Raw genomic sequence first — 16,604 nt, forward strand, 5'->3', positions numbered from 1 at the left:
CGGGGGAAGCTGATCGGCTTTTCTTTTGTCGCATATATCAGCGAAGTCATGATAAACCGGGGGTAAAACAGGTACCTGTACAGTGCCCTCCGCATTCGGTGTTACTGGAACCGGAACAGTTGGACTAATGGTCGGACCACTCTGCGGTGGAAAGGATATTTCCTTAGTCTCCCAATCGATGACAGGATTTGTAGACCGTAGCCACGGAATACCTAAAATAATCGGAAAATGAGGAGAAGAAATTACCATGAAAACAAGGGTCTCCTGCTGACCTGGCTTCATCACGCATTCTAGCGGTACTGTTTCCCGATCAACTGGTCCAGAGATTAACGGAGATCCGTCTACCGTCTCCATGGTAACCGGTGAGGATCTTTGCTGAGTCCGGATACCGTGTTTCCTGGCAAAAGAAGAGTCCATGAAATTTCCCCCTGCCCCAGAGTCTATCATTGCAGAGGTAGGTATTAGCTGTCCCTCCCACCGGATCTGAATGGGAAGCGAGCAATGGGTATATTTCCCTTCTGAGTCCTTCGGTGAGGTTGACATTACAGTCAAGGGAAATACCGCATCCAAGTGTCCACTTGCCTCAGAGATATCGGACTCTGCGTCCGTGTTGTCACACTCTGCCATGGCTGCCAATACCTTATTTGGGCGATTTGGACGTTTCGGGCAGTCGATCAAGAAATGGTCCGATTGACCGCAATAGAAACACAAACGCTCACGGAGCCGGTGTTCACGACGTTCGTTGGTCTCTCGCTTTTGCAGAGAGTCCACTTGCATAGGAACGTCCTCGGCCTCCCGTGGCGTCCTGAGAGCGGGTTCTCTGGAAGGAAACGCAAAGTTGTTTACACGGTTTACAGCTGCCCATTTTTCCTGTCTACGTTCCGTCAAGCGGGTATCAATACGCACACAGTGCTGGAGAAACAGTTCAAAATCCCCTGGAGATTCGGAACGAGCTAACTCGTCCTTGATGGTACCGGACAAACCTTTTCTGAAAACAGACAATAATGCATTGTTTCCCCAGTCGGTGTCTACCACTAACCTCTTGAACTCAGTGGCGTATTCAACGACAGAACGCTTTCCCTGACGTAAGGAAAGGAGAGCCGATTCAGCGGTAGCACGGCGATTCAGATCATCAAACATTTGCGCCATTGCGGTCAGAAAGTCATCCAGGTGATTTAAACGAATGTCCCGATTCTCTAACATAGGATTAGCCCAAGCCAGTGCTCGTGAGGTTAATAACATGATTATACATAACACTTTTGACCGGTCAGAACGGTAATAATCAGCATGTACATCAAAAAACAGTATACATTGGTTAACAAATCCACGAAACTGACTACGATCACCATTGAAACGGAATGGGGGTAACCTAGGCATACCGGCAGCTGATACAGATGTAGTGGGGACGGCTTCCTGAGCCTCCACTCTGACTTGCAAATCCTGAATAGCCGGACCCAGTACCTGGTGATCATGGCCCAGCTGTGCCTCCACATCTCTAAGTTTAGTTTGTACCGCCTCCATCTCCTGCTGTAAGGAGTTAATCATGGAAAAGAGCTGATCTACTCGTGTCTCAGTCATTGCCCCAGCGAAATCCTCTTATGGCCTGAGTATAATGTAATACTATTGTATGTTCTGAGGATTTCGATAGCGTTAGGGCAATGACAACCAGAGACGAGTTCTTGGTACAAGATGTTTATAATATGTAACCACGGTAGGTACAGAACGGAACAAACACAGCAGAACAAACATACGAAATACTTTCCCGAAACGGAGCGAAGGGAATTCCCGGGGCCACGCACCGGACTCCCCCAGGGAGACCACCAGAGCGAACCCCTATACAGGGACTGTCCGGCAATCACCCCGGAAGGCCTAAATGCGCAGCAGCCGGGACACAAGGGGCAAGTGGTAAAGTCCAGGAGTGTCCGTACGGGATGATAGTCCAGAGTGGTTACAAACCGGAAGGAACCGGGCAGAAGTGCTGAACACAGACGGCAGACGGAGTCCAGGCACAGCTTGAAGAAAACCGGGTATGGTCCAGAGTCGGTCGGTATTCTTTCAGGAGGATCCAAAGGCAATCAGGAATTAGAAGCAGCAAGGCAGGAGCACACAGCAAGCAGTATACTCAGGCACTGGACTAGGCTTAGAGGCGGCCTTTTAAGCAGCTGGACAGGAAGTAGGGCAACAGAACAGTAAACTCCATGTTAACCGAGGGCAAGCTTTTGTCAAAAGAGAACTGGAAAACCCGGAAACCTGACACTAGGCAAAACACCGGGCTTAAACTCTGGCTGGGGTAAATCGGCGCACGCATGCGCACTAGCCGCCTCTCCACACTTAGACGTGGTGGAAGGAACAGCCAACTGGACGACCCGAGGCACGGCCAAGAACGGCAGCCGGCGCCTGGGCGCAACAGGAACCGCAGCAGGCTGCTTGCGGCTATGGCGGCGCCGGTTCGTAACAGACAGTTACTATCCCGAGCAATGCTGGGTCCTACAGCTAGTCTAATGTATTAAGCTAAGTGTATGTATGCATGTGTGTATATGTATGCATGTCCCTAAAGGAATCTGCACCGTTGCATTTTCAATCACAAAATTTTGCACAACCACCTCATTTGACTCAGGGAACTTCATAGACTATGTTTTGAGGGGAAAATTTAACTCCGCATTTTACAGTTATTCGTCAAAAAACCTCCTTATGTTAATGTCAGTGGAGCTGGGAACGGACCTGTTATTATACAATCCTATTATGGACCGAGAAAAAGACATATAGAGAGACCCTCCCACACACACACACACACACACACACACACACTAGAAAGAGACACACACAGAAAGACACACACGCAGAAAGAGACATAGAGAAACAGAGACACACAGAAAGAGACACACACACAGACACACAGAAACACACATACACACAGACAGACACACACAGAAAGAGACACAAACAAAAAGCAACACATGCACACAGAAAGACACATACACAGACAGAAAGAAGCACTAAGACACACACAGAGTCACACAGATAGAAAAAGACACACAAAGACAGAAAGACACACACAGAAAGACAAAAAGACACACAGACAGAAAGAGACACATAAACAAACACAGAAAGAGAGACACACACACACAGAAACTGTTTGGATCTTTGAGGTAATATACAGTGGCTACAGAAAGTATTCAGACCCCTTTAAATTTTTCACTCTTTGTTTCATTGCAGCCATTTAGTAAATTCAAGAAAGTTACATTTTTTTCTCATTAACGTACACTCTGCCCCCCATCTTGACAGAAAAAAAAACAGAAATGTAGAATGTTTTGCAAATTTATTAAACAAGAAAAACTGAAATATCACATGGTCATAAGTATTCAGACCCTTTGCTCAGTATTGAGTAGAAGCACCCTTTTGAGCTAGTACAGCCATGAGTCTTCTTGGGAATGAAGTAACAAGTTTTTCACACCTGGATTTTGGTATCCTCTGCCATTCTTCCTCTCCAGTTCCATCAGGTTGGATGATGAACGTTGATGGACAGCCATTTTCATCTCTCTCCAGAGATGCTCAATTGGGTTTAGGTCCACTCCTTTGTTATTTTAGCTGTGTGCTTAGGGTCATTGTCTTGTTGGAAGGTGAACCTTCGGCCAAGTCTGAGGTCCAGAGCACTCTGGAAGAGGTTTTCTTCCAGGATATCGCTGTACTTGACCGAATTCATCTTTTCCTCAGTTGCAACCAGTCGACCTGTCCATGCAGCTGAAAAACACACCCACAGCTTGATGCTGCCACTACCATGTTTCACTGTTGGGATTGTATTGGGCAGGTGATGAGCAGTTCCTTGTTTTCTCCACACATACCACTTAGAATTATCACCAAAAAGTTCTGTCTTCGTCTCATCAGACTAGAGAATCTTATTTCTCATAGTCTGGGAGTCCTCCTTGTGTTTTTTGCAAACTCTATGCGGGCTTTCATATATCTTACACTGAGGAGAGGCTTCCGTTGGGCCACTCTGCCATAAAGGCCCAGCAGGTGGAGGGCTGCAGTGATAGTTGACTTTGTGGAACTATGGACCTCAATAATACTGATACCTCCAAAGAGGGTAGTTTATTTTAATCTTGGAAGCGATCTATGTATGTTGTTTTGTACATTACAGTGGCATGCAAAAGTTTGGACACCCATGGTAAAAATTACTGTTATTGTGAACCATTAAGTAAGCTGAAGATGAAATGGCATAAAGTTAAAGATGACAGATTTCCTTTGTATTTTAGGCCTAAAAAAAAAAATAATAAATATATATATATAGTACAGACCAAAAGTTTGGTCACACCTTCTCATTCAGAGTTTTCTTTATTTTCATTACTCTGAAAATTGTAGATTCACATTGAAGGCATCAAAACTATGAATTAACACATGTGGAATGAAATACTTAATAAAAAAGTGTGAAACAACTGAAAATATGTTTTACCGGTATATTCTAGACTCTTCAAAATAGCCACCTTTTGCTAACCTGTACTGTATATATATATATATATATATATATATATATATATATATATATATAATTATTTTATTTATTTATTTTCATCTTTTAAATTTAAAAAAAATTACAAAAATGAAGATGGGCCGAAGCAAAGGTTTGGAAACCCTTGGAGATTTGTGTGCTCGGATATCTTTGGCCAAGTTTTCAGACCTTAATTAGCCTGTTAGGGTTATGGTTTGTTTACTATCATCGTTAGGAAAGGCCAGATAATAAATACATTTCACACGTTATAAAAACCCAACCTCCTCTAACCTTGTGTCAAAAAATATAAGCATTCGCTTACATATCATCGCTCACATCATCTTTGTGGCGTTTCACAGATTTGTTGTATATTTGTCAAACATCTCTCAAAGCTTTCACATAGCATATAAGAACCATAAGGCTATGTGCCCACGCTACAGGATTTATCGCGGATTTGACGCGGATTTTGACGCGGATTTAGCGCGGATTTGCCGAAAATCTGCAGCACAGCTACTCCCCAGCCATTTCAATGGCATTTTGGAAATGCTGTGCCCATGCTGCGGATTTTTCCGCTGCGGATTTTGCCGCGGATTTTGATGCGGAACAAACTGCAGCATGTCAATTGTTTGGTGCGGATTTGGTGCGGATTTTCTGTTTTGAATGGGGAAAAAAAAAAAAATAAAATCCGCATCAAAATCCGCGGCAAATCCGCGGTAAATCCGCGGTAAATCCGCGGCAAATCCGCGGGTGCGGATTTGCCGCGAAAGTTGCGGATTTTCAGGCAAAAAAATCCGCAGGGACCTTTTACTGTGGACACATAGCCTAAAGGAGACCTCCATACCTAGTGGGCATCTGCGTTTTGTTGTTTTGCAACTGACATTCTGTTACATAATCCAGGGTTGGTGATGAGTTCAAACCATATATTTTAACCCTTTCCCTCTTCTTAAAAAATGAAAAGGTTTCTAGGTATCCAAAAATAGATTTCAGTTGATTCCAGGTTATTTAAATCTAGGTTTTAATACTTAGAGGGAACCTGTCAGGTGTAATATGCACCCAGGACCACGAGCAGTTCTGGATGCATATTGCTAATCCCTGCCTACCCGTCCCTGTATACACTAGCATAGATAAACAGATCTTTAGAAAAAGTGGTTCCAAAGATCGTATATCGTATGCTAATGAGCGAGGGGACTAGTCCCCTGGGCGTTAGTTCCCGTTGCTAGTTGGACCTATTAGCATGTTAGTACACCCCTGTGGGCATGCTAATGTATATGCAGTGTCACAGGATGATCTCACTCACCTCTCCGCCACCATCGTGTCTGACTCCTGGACCTTAGCTCAGTGCGCATGATCCTGGACTTCTGGTTATGCGCACTACATGAGTTTGAAGCCGTGACGTGTACACCCGGCTTTATAGTGCACATGACCCAAACTCCGGAGTCATGCGCACTGAGCCGAAATCCAGCGTCGGGCAGCGATGGCAGCAGAGAGGTGAGTGAGATCACCCTCGGACGCTGCGTATTCATTAGCATGTTAGCATTCCCACAGGGGTGTACTAACATGCTAATGGAGCCGACAAGCCAGGGGAACTAATGCCAGGGAACTAGTCCCCTTGCTCATTAGCATACGATATAAGATCTTTACAAAATCCTTTTTCTAAAGATCCCTTTGTTTATGCTAGTGTATACAGAGACAGTGGGATTAGCAATATGCACCTAGAACTGCTCGTGGTCCTAGGGGCATATTGCACCTGACAGGTTCACTTTAATATAATTATTATTTTAAAACATCATTGATTCCATGGTGCCCTACATGTTCAAAAGTTAAATGTAATCTCTGTACTAATTGGTTGCTATTGGCAATCCTAGCCTTTTTTGTAATGTAAAAACTTTAATAAATGAGATGTTATGTTATCATGCAGTCTTTTCTATTTCATTACCTTTATCCTTCACGTGCTTCATGTTGCCTTTGTTACATTTAGTCTCCCAAGTATCCAAACACTTTAATTAGCCATCTGTCAATCACCCATTCAGGCGACAGCTGTCTCTCTAGACCAGTGTTTCCCAAACTCCAGTCCTCATGGCCCCCAACAAGTCATGTTTTCAGGATTTCCTTACTATTGAACAGGTGATGGAATCATTATCAAGGTATCACCTGTGCTATATTAAGAAAATCCTGAAAATATGACCTGTTGGGGGTTGTGAGGACTGGAGTTTGGGAACTACTGCTCTAGACTGTCCCATACACATGCACTCTTGGCTCACGTAAGCGTTCTTTTGGAAGAAAAAAAGATTGGGCTTATAAAGCGGACCTGTCACCAGGTCAAGTGACCAGCTTCTGCTCTTATTTTTTCCAGCGGTGCCTCTGGGAATATTTTTTTTTTTCATTTTTAAATCCGTGTTATGGTTTCAGATGCGTTTCCGTATTTAGTGCAGATTTTTTTGGGTTTTTTTTTTATCAAGCGTCACTTCTGACCTGGTAAAACCATGTTTTTCTATTTAAGGTGCCTAAGGAGGCCTCACACACATTTGATACATGGAAGATGGTTAAGTGATTTTTATTTTGTAATGTAGAGAACACCATATAAAAAATCTGTATGATCTATTGATCCTGGCTTGTATTAGTAATGAAAATAATGAAAAGATTTCCATAAACCTAACATGCTTAGAATCTTGATAATTGTTCCCTTGAATGACAACTATGTCACGTTGTATGTGGTTACTGGTTTTATATTGTTTTAATAATGGAATTGGCTGTTTGCTGCTAATGACTGCATAGTTCAAGGCTTTCCTAACACTAAGAAAACAATAACATTGTCCTTGGTGAATGTTTTCATGGTATTGAAAAAATTGTTTGTGTGTATTTTGCCAGAATGTTTATCATTTACAAGCCAAGTCTGAGACATGCCACCAGAAGGCAGTGTAAGATCACCTTTTTTTTTTTAGGATACGTTGATATGAGTCCTTCCGGTGACAATGGTATACAGTACGTGTGATAGTAGTATGGTCAATCTTTGTGACAGTGGTGGGATTAATAAGTGGAATTTAAATTAAAATTATTCTGTTTAGTCATTTGAGAATGGGGACTTCCTGCATGTTTTTTATGTATGAATGTGTGGGGTGTCCAAAGAGTGGAGTAATGTTATCTCTGCTGTTTTCTTGTAGCTGATCCCATTATCCCAGTATCCTGTGCTGCCTTCAACAGTGAGATCCTACCAGCGACAAACTTCAATGGGAGTGGACATCAGTAACAGAACTTATGAGACTTTTCTTATTCCCTCCAAACCCCCACCCCCTCATAGATCCTGGAGTGAGGAGATGCCACCACCACCACTACCTGTCAAGACACATCGTAGTGAGTACCTTTTATTATTACAAGGTTTTATAGCAGACACAAGTACATAAAAATACCCATATACCTTAGATAGCTGTGGTCCATGCACTTGTTTAGCTGACAGCTATCTTTCCCAAATGCTCCATATAGTTTTCAATCGAGAGAGGGGAAAAAGATAATGCAGACACTGTATCAGTTTGAATCAATATAATGAGGCACCCCACAAGTTGATAAGTAAAGCTTCAATAAGAAAGCAGCAAGGACCAGTTTAAAGAAGTTTAGGTCTGACACAAGACTTTCCTCAGTTCAACAGTCTTTAGTGAGCAACTGCCAGGAGTGTAGGCGTTAGGTGCAGAGCGGTATCCACCACTGTCTAGCGACTGATTATATTGATCATACTATAGTTTTGGATCCTATCAGTGCACCCAAAAAACACCAGAAGTGCCAAGCATCACCTAAACAACTCTATCAGTTTGAACTGCCTGATCCTTCTCTCTCATGACATCATTTCTCTGGGCAAGTCAGACACCCCAATACATGTTAGGTTGCTACCTGAATCTGCTAATCAGAGATGGGCGGACTCCCTGCTAAATTTAAAAAAAAATCTGCATCCGGTATGGAATCCGGTACCCATATAAGTCTATGGGGACCAGAATCCAGAGATTAAAAATGTTGGTAAAAGAGATAGTGGGGGTAAGAGCGTGCAAGGTGTACTCACCAAAGATATGTCATGGCAGCAAGCTGCTTCTAGGTCACGTATTTACTGAACTTCCGGAGCGACAGTTAACCCTCATTAAATATTCACTGCTTTCCCCACTCACAATCGTGTGTAATTGGTTGCAGTTAGACGTTCCCCCACCCTGAATGTCAGCGTGTCAGCTGACTGCAACTTATTACAGACGCCAGGACGGCCGGGCAGGTAAAGCAATGCAAATGTCTGTGGGTCAGTATCATGGTGTAAAAATAAATGAAAAAATAAAACAATCAGCGTAGGCTCCCCCATATTCTGATACCAGCATAGATAAAGCCCACGGATACAGGCTACAGCCGCCAGCTGTTGGGCTTTATCTTGGCTGTGTATCAAAATAAGGCACTCTTGAGAGGGACTCTCACGAGTCTCGCATCACATCACCTGGCACGGCCTGACGCTCTGCGGACACGAGCATGCAGCTGCACAGAAATACATGCAGCCAACTCGCTCCTGTCAGTGGCTGTGCCGAGTGATGTGATTCAAGACTCGGGAGAGTCCCTCGCAAGTTTGACTTTGGCCTAAAAGAAACTACATTTGAATATTTTGTTAAATTATTTAAATAAATAAATAAATAACACCCGACGTGCGGTTCCCCCCAATTTTGATACCCATGCAAGATAAAGCCCGATAGCTAGGGCTGGTATTCTGAGGCTGGGGAGGTCCAACCTAAAAATATCAGCCTCTAGCCACTCGGAATTGTCACATCCAATAGATAGCTTTACGCCGCTCTTCCCGATTGCCCTGCTGCAGTGGCAATTGGGGTAATATGAAGTTAATGGCAGCACACAGCAGCCACTAAGTCCTGGATTAGTGATGGCATGTCTATGACACCCCATCACTAATCTGTAAGTGAAAGTAAAAAAACACAAACACCAAAAAAATCCTTTATTTGGAATAAAATACAAAAAACCCCTCTTTCACCACTTTATTAACCCCAAAACACCCATGAGGTCTGACGTAATCCACACGAGGTCCCACTGCTGAGCGTGCGAGGTGCTTCAGCAAAGTGCGGGGATTTCAGATAAGTGCGGCATAGTTTAAACACAATCTCATAGTGGTGATAACTGTAATTGTTTAATTTCTTTAGGGAATTGTGTGTCTGTTTGTCTGTGTTACTGTGAAAAAGCAAAAAAAAAAAAGTGTGTCTTGTGATTTAATTAGTGGTATTAGCCACATCTGTTTCTAGAAGCTTCTGGTAGTCCTTGTGGAACTATATAAACCAGCCAGAACAAGCGAGGTTCTGAGCATGCGAGGTGCTTCAGCAAAGTGTGGGGAGTTCATATGGTGCGGCATAGTTTAAACACACTCTCATAGTTTGACACAAGAACATAGTTTGAATTTATCCTTATACGTTTCCCATTGGTTTTTTTTTATTTGTTTTTTTTCTATTTGTTTTTCTACTTTACTGTTTATCCCCATTTAATAGGTGCTCCATGGACAATGCTACCAGGTGAGTATCTTGTCAGATGTATGCATGCCTTGAGCAGCCATTCGAGGGTGAATATGTCTGCTCTAGATGCAAGCATGTTGCGTATTTGGAAGCCAAGGTAACTGATCTAAATAAGCAGCTTGCAACACTCAGAGGCATTGCAAACCTGGAGAGGAGAGCTCACTGAGCTTTCTCTAGCTGGGGCCAGTGATATGGAGGAGGGTGGAGGTGGGGAAGATCAGGACCCAGAGGTAGGTAGCTGGGTAACAGTTAGAAGAAGAGGTAGGGGGAAAAGTGTCAGGGAGCCTAGTCCTGACCTGGCACAACCTAGTAAATATGCATGTTTTGCTGATATTAGGAATGAAGGGCCAGGACTAGGGTCACTACAGCAGGACGTTGCTCCTAGCAACCAGGAAAATAACTGCTGTAGGAAGGAGGGAAATAGGAGTGCATCAAAGCCCAGACAGATGTTGGTGGTAGGGGACTCTATAATTAGGCGGACAGACAGGGTCATCTGTCGCCGAGACCGTGAATGCCGAACAGTGTGTTGTCTGCCGGGTGCTCGGGTTCGGCATATTGCGGATCGGATAGACAGATTGCTGGGTGGGGCTGGGGAAAACCCAGCGGTCATGGTGCACATTGGTAATAATGACAAAGTTAGGGGCAGGTGGAAGGTCTTTAAAAATGATTACAGGGAACTAGGAGCTAGAAGCTGAAGTCCAGGACCTCCAAGGTGGTGTTTTCAGAAATACTACTGGTGCCACGAGCGTCACTAGAAAGACAGCGGGAGCTTAGGGAGATAAATACGTGGCTTACAAATTGGTGAAGGAAGGGTTCGGGTTCATGGAGAACTGGGCTGACTTCTCAGTCGGCTACTGGCTCTACGGTAGGGTCGGGCTGCACCTCAATGGGGAGGGTGCAGCTGTGCTGGGGGAGAATATGGTCAGACGGATGGAGGAGCTTTTAAACTAGGATCTGGGGGGAGGGAGGGTAGTGGAGCAAAAAAGGGGATAGATAGAGCAGATAGAGATAGTGAGACGGTAGGGGTCAATGAAGGATAAGGGGGGGATGGGACATGCAAGGAACATAGGGAGGCTATGAGTAATAAACGTGTTAAAAGTATTAAATGTGTACTGGCAAATGCAAGAAGTCTTGCAAACAAAATGAATGAATTGGAGACTTTTATGTCAACCATGGATTATGATGTGGTGGGCATTACAGAAACCTGGCTGGATGAAAGCGATGACTGGGTGACAAACATACAGGGTTATAGTATGTTGAATGATGACATTGGGGGGAACTGCAACAATGTAGAGTCAGTATGGGTAAATGTACATGGGGAGGGGAATAATGGAAAAATGCTAATTGGAGTTTGCTATAAGCCTCCTAACATACCTGAACAAATAGAGGGGGAAATGCTGGAACAAATTGAAAAGGCAACTAATAATAATAATCGGGTTCTTATTATGGGGGATTTCAACTATCCAGACATTCAGTGGGACATAGAATCTTCTTGTTACGCTCACCGAGGAGCGGCGAGCGTCCGGAGGTGGACCCACTGGACCGTGCACCGGACTCCCCTGAGAAGGCAACCAGCAGCGAACCTATTTACAGGGACTGTGCGGCGCCTCCCCAGAAGGCCTAAATGCACGACAGCCAGGAACCGGTGGTAGGAGTCTCTGTACGGCCAGGCGTAGCTCGGGTACAATGTCCACAGCAGGCAGGACACGGGTGTTGCACCGGAGATGATCACAGCAGGTGCGCCGAAGACGTTCACTGCGGGTATGGCCGGTGACGTCCACTGCGGGTATGTATAGATAGTGTCCACGGCAGGTATGGCACGGTGACGTCCACGGTAGGTATAAGTGGTGACGTCCACAGTCGGAATGGTATAGATGGCACTACGGTGAGACAAAGGATTAGAACCAGGTATCAAATGCACGGATATCAAATAATAGCACAAACGGGTCTGGACACTGGCAATGCACTAATAGAGGCGTTGCTCGGGCGCCTGCTGCTGGGGGAGGTGAACCTAAATACCCATTAGGTAACAGGTGACCTCTGAGGTCACTTCCAGAAAACGGGGCATACCGCTTTAAGAAAGGGGGCGTGGCCTCGCACGCAGCCTAGAGTCACTTACTGCAGTTCTGTGTAAGGACGGGAGACAGGTAGAGGCTGCAGCATGCCTGGGAGCGGACGTACAACAGGACCCGGAGCAGGGGCAGCGCCTGCAGAGCCATGGGACCAATAAGAGGAAGGCTGCCTGGGGCTATGACTGGGAGTGCAAGTGGGAGCCATGCTGGGACTGGGCAAATGTGAGGGAGCGCGCCCCCCACGGGGTCTGGTGGGACCAGGCGTTACACTTCTGGTTCTGCTAAAAGCTGTAAGTTCTTATCTATTATTCAAGACAATTTCCTCTCTCAGATGGTAGATGAACCGACCAGGGGAGATTATTTGCTAGATCTGGTCCTGTCAAATAGGCCAAATACAATTTCAGATCTACAGGTCCGGGAGCACTTGGGCACGGGCGATCATAATATGGTAAGCTTCAAAGTAATATTCAATAGAACATTTCAAAGAGGAAATGCTAAAACCTGGAATTTTAGGAAGAGCTTAAATGTGTAGATTGGGACAAAGTCATGGTAACTGGGGATAATGAACATAAATGGGGTAAGTTTAAGGATATACTGCTAAAGTCCTGTAAAAAACTTATACCGCCTGGTAATAAAATGTCAAGGAATAAAAAGAAACCACTATGGATAAATAAGACACTACAAAGTATAATAAAATAAAAACAAAGGGCGTTTAAAATCTTAAAGGCTGAGAATACAGAAATAGCATTTCAGAAATATAAAGATATTAATAGGAAATGTAAAAATGAAATCAAACAAGCAAAACTAGCTACTGAAACAAAAATCGCCAAGGACATTAAAATAAATACCAAAATCTTTTATAAATACATTCTTGCCAAAAGGAAAACAAAGGATAGTGTCCGCCCCTTAAAATATAATAGCAAGTTAGTTATAGAGGACAAACATAAGACTGAGATATTAAATAGGCATTTCTCATCTGTGTTCACCAAGGAACTGACTGTACCAGGGATCATTCAACAAGTGAAAATCAAAGTTCACCACCCGATATAATTAATATAACACTAGATGAAGTATGCCTGCGTCTGAGTAAATTAAACATTGACAAATCCCCATGGCCAGATGGCATTCAACCACGAATATTGAGGGAATTGAGCTCCGTAATGGACAGACCGCTGTATCTCATCTTTTAAGACTTGCTTGTAACAGGGTTGGTGCCTCAGGATTGGAGGATTGCTGATGTGTTACCGATATTCAAGAAAGGTAAGAGGGTAGATCCATGCAACTACCGTCCAGTAAGCCTGACATCAGTAGTGTGCAAAGTTTTTGAGGGCATTTTAAGGGATGACATGCAAAAATATATTGCAGAAAATAATATAATAACTGACAAACAGCATGGATTCATGAAAGATAAGTCGTGTCTAACCAACCTGTTGGGGTTCTATGAGGAGGTAAGTGCAAACCTGGATATTGGTAATGCAGCTGATGTGATTTATTTGGACTTTGCAAAGGCATTTGATACTGTACCACATAATAGCTTTATACTAAAGCTCCAGAAGCAAGGACTAGGGGAAACTATATGCAACTGGGTAAGGAATTGGTTAAAAGATAGGAAACAAAGAGTAGTCATAAATGGTACATTCTCTAAATGGGCTATAGTCAGCAGTGGGGTGCCGCAGGGATCTGTGCTAGGACCGATTCTTTTTAATCTCTTTATTAATGACCTTGTGGATGGGATTGATAGTAAAGTGTCAGTCTTTGCTGATGACACCAAACTATGAAGGATATTAAAAACTGACCTTGATAGTACAATATTACAAAAAGATCTGGATAAGATGTCAGAATGGGCAGATACTTGGCAAATGAGATTTAATGTTGATAAATGTAAAGTAATGCACCTAGGACGGAGTAATTCTATAACTGCGTATACATTAAATGGAAGTAAACTCGGGACTACAGAACAGGAGAAGGACTTGGGTATTCTTATTACAAATAAGCTGAGCAGCAGTACTCAATGTCAAGCAGCAGCTGCTAAAGCAAACAAGATTTTAGGGTGTATAAAAAGAGAGATTAGATCCCTTGATCCCAACGTATTGTTACCCTTCTATAAATCACTTGTAAGGCCACATCTAGAATATGGGATCCATTTTAAAAAGGACATTCAGAAGTTAGAGTCAGTTCAAAGGCGGGCAACTAGACTACTACAAGGAATGGAAGGCCTCCCATATGATGACAGGTTGAAAAAGTTAGATATGTTTAGCTTAGATAAAAGACGTCTCAGAGGAGATCTCATTTATATGTATAAACACATGTGTGGTCATTATAAAGGACTGGCACATGACTTATTTCTTCCAAAATAAATACTAAGGACCAGGGGGCACTCACTGCAAGTGGAAGAAAAGCGATTCCGACAGCTAAATAGGAAAGGGTTCTTTACATTTAGAGCAGTCAGACTGTGGAATGCCCTACCACAAAAGATAGTAATGGCAGATACTATAACAGCTTTTAAAAAAGGGCTGGATGATTTCCTCAGTACACAAAACATTGTTGGTTATAAATGACTTAGTGACCAAATGTAGAACTGGTGGAGGAAGGTTGAACTAGATGGACCTAGGTCTGTTTTTAAACCTAAGTAACTATGTAACTATGTATACATTTGAACCTCACAGCAAACACCATAGAGCATGACTGCCCGCTGTGAGCTCCAGATAATGAATGAGCCGCAGCAATCAGTGATGATGTAATTCTGGTTATTTGTGGTCACAGCTGGAGGTTCCCACATGTGACTGCAGTTAGCCTGATCTTAGAGGACCTTTGATGACCTGATTAAACTCAGTGAACTCACCTGCATCTCCTGGCAGAAAACCACGTTTTTTTGCCAAGAGATGCAGATTTGGTGCTGAAATTTTAACACCATATTCCTGCATCCTTTCTACATCTCCTGGCAAATGCATCACTACCTCATCTTCCCTCATGCGATTATGATGCGTTTTTTTTTTTTTTTGCCAGAGATGTAGATTGAGTGTATGAATATAGTGTCAAAAATTCAGATTTGCATCTCTTGGCCCAAAAATGCAAAAAAAGTTTTCTTGCAGGAGGTGCAAATTTGGTGCTGAAATCTGGTGCAGACCATTTCAGCACCAAATGTGCAACTCCTGGCACAAAACCACGGCAAATATATAGAACATATATAGTACATATCAGGGAGGTGCAGACACCCGAGATCAGCGGCGCCAGTTCCTGCAGTTATACACTAAGTATATAGAATATATGAGGGAGGTACAGAAACCTGAGATCAGCGCCGCCAGCTCCGGCCCTGAGGTTATAAACTGTAAGGATACAACTGGCAATGTGGTAAATGGCCGGCATGTTGTCACGCTCCCCGGGTCCTCGGCTCCCCTCCCCGGGTCCTCGGCTCCCCTCCCCGGGTCCTCAGCCCCGCTCCCCGGCTCACCTGCCACGCTCCCCTCGTCCCAGCCTCCGGTGCCCGTCCTCCATAGGTCCTCTGGTCGCCGATCCCGGCGTCCGACATCTTCCCAGGCCCTGGCCGGCTCTCCTGCGTCCTCCTCGCAGCCTCCTTCCCTGGCTTCTGGCACCCGGGCCGCGCGCATGCGCATTAGGGCACGCGCGCGGTCACTGACCCTTTCTTAAAGGGCCAGCGTCCAGTAACAGGAAATGAGGTTAGTCAGGTTCAGGGTATAAAGGGGGTTCTTGTCCAAGGGGGCGGGGCCTGATCTTCGTGTTCCCTGAGCTAGGAGTCAGGTCTCCTGGTGTTTATGTGCCTGTACTCACCTATCTCTCTTTGTAGAGCCGTACCTGCCTCGCCATCCAGTCTGCCGTATCCCGAACCCCGCACGCTGTCCGTCTGCCATCCGACAGCACCTGCCATCTCGGATCCCTGCGGTGACCCGTCATCTTGCTCCAGAGGTTCCGGACTCCGCCTGATATCATCTCGGCCTCCGAACCTGAGCTACGTCACCAAGACTACCTTCTGTGACTCCGTGGTCCCAGGGACTCCTCCGCTGTCTTCACTTGCACGGACTATCCTGCTGCCCTTCAGTGCTTCAGCTGCCGGACTCCCTACCTCCATCTTAGAGTTCGGTCCAGTGGATCCACCTCCTGGGTCTGCCCGACCGCCCGGCCGTGACAGTAAGATCAGGCCATGGATCCCGCTGCTGCACTAATGGCCCTGCAAGAGGAACTCCAACGCCAGCGTGAAGTCCAGACCCGCATGCTGCAATTCATGACCTCCGTGGACACCCGCCTGTACACATTACAAGCATCAATGACGCCTGCGGCACCCAGGTCCCCCGCCAGGCAAGCCATGGCTCCCGTACCAGTGGCAGCCTCTTCAGATGCTTCCCGACTCCGTTTGGCGTCACCTCCTCGGTATGCTGGAGATCCCAAGACCTGCAGGGGCTTCATAAACCAATGTTCCCTTCACTTCACGCAGCTGCCACATCTGTTCGCCTCCGACCAAGCCAAGGTCGCCTTTATAATGTCCCACCTAGAGGGCGA

The 16,604-nt window shown here is 44.8% G+C and overlaps 1 protein-coding gene across 5 annotated transcripts in view; it reads left to right on the forward strand.

The window, feature by feature from the left end:
- LOC142289985 (arf-GAP with SH3 domain, ANK repeat and PH domain-containing protein 3-like) overlaps positions 1-16,604 on the forward strand; it is a 224,445-nt gene that overhangs the window by 189,600 nt on the left and 18,241 nt on the right. For all 5 annotated transcript variants that reach the window (XM_075333929.1, XM_075333930.1, XM_075333933.1 and 2 more), the window contains one exon: positions 7,648-7,837. In XM_075333929.1, the coding sequence (XP_075190044.1) occupies positions 7,648-7,837 (190 nt within the window). The remainder of the gene's footprint in view (positions 1-7,647; positions 7,838-16,604) is intronic.

This window comes from Anomaloglossus baeobatrachus, chromosome 2 (genome assembly GCF_048569485.1).
Source record: "Anomaloglossus baeobatrachus isolate aAnoBae1 chromosome 2, aAnoBae1.hap1, whole genome shotgun sequence".
Lineage (NCBI taxonomy): Eukaryota > Metazoa > Chordata > Amphibia > Anura > Aromobatidae > Anomaloglossus > Anomaloglossus baeobatrachus.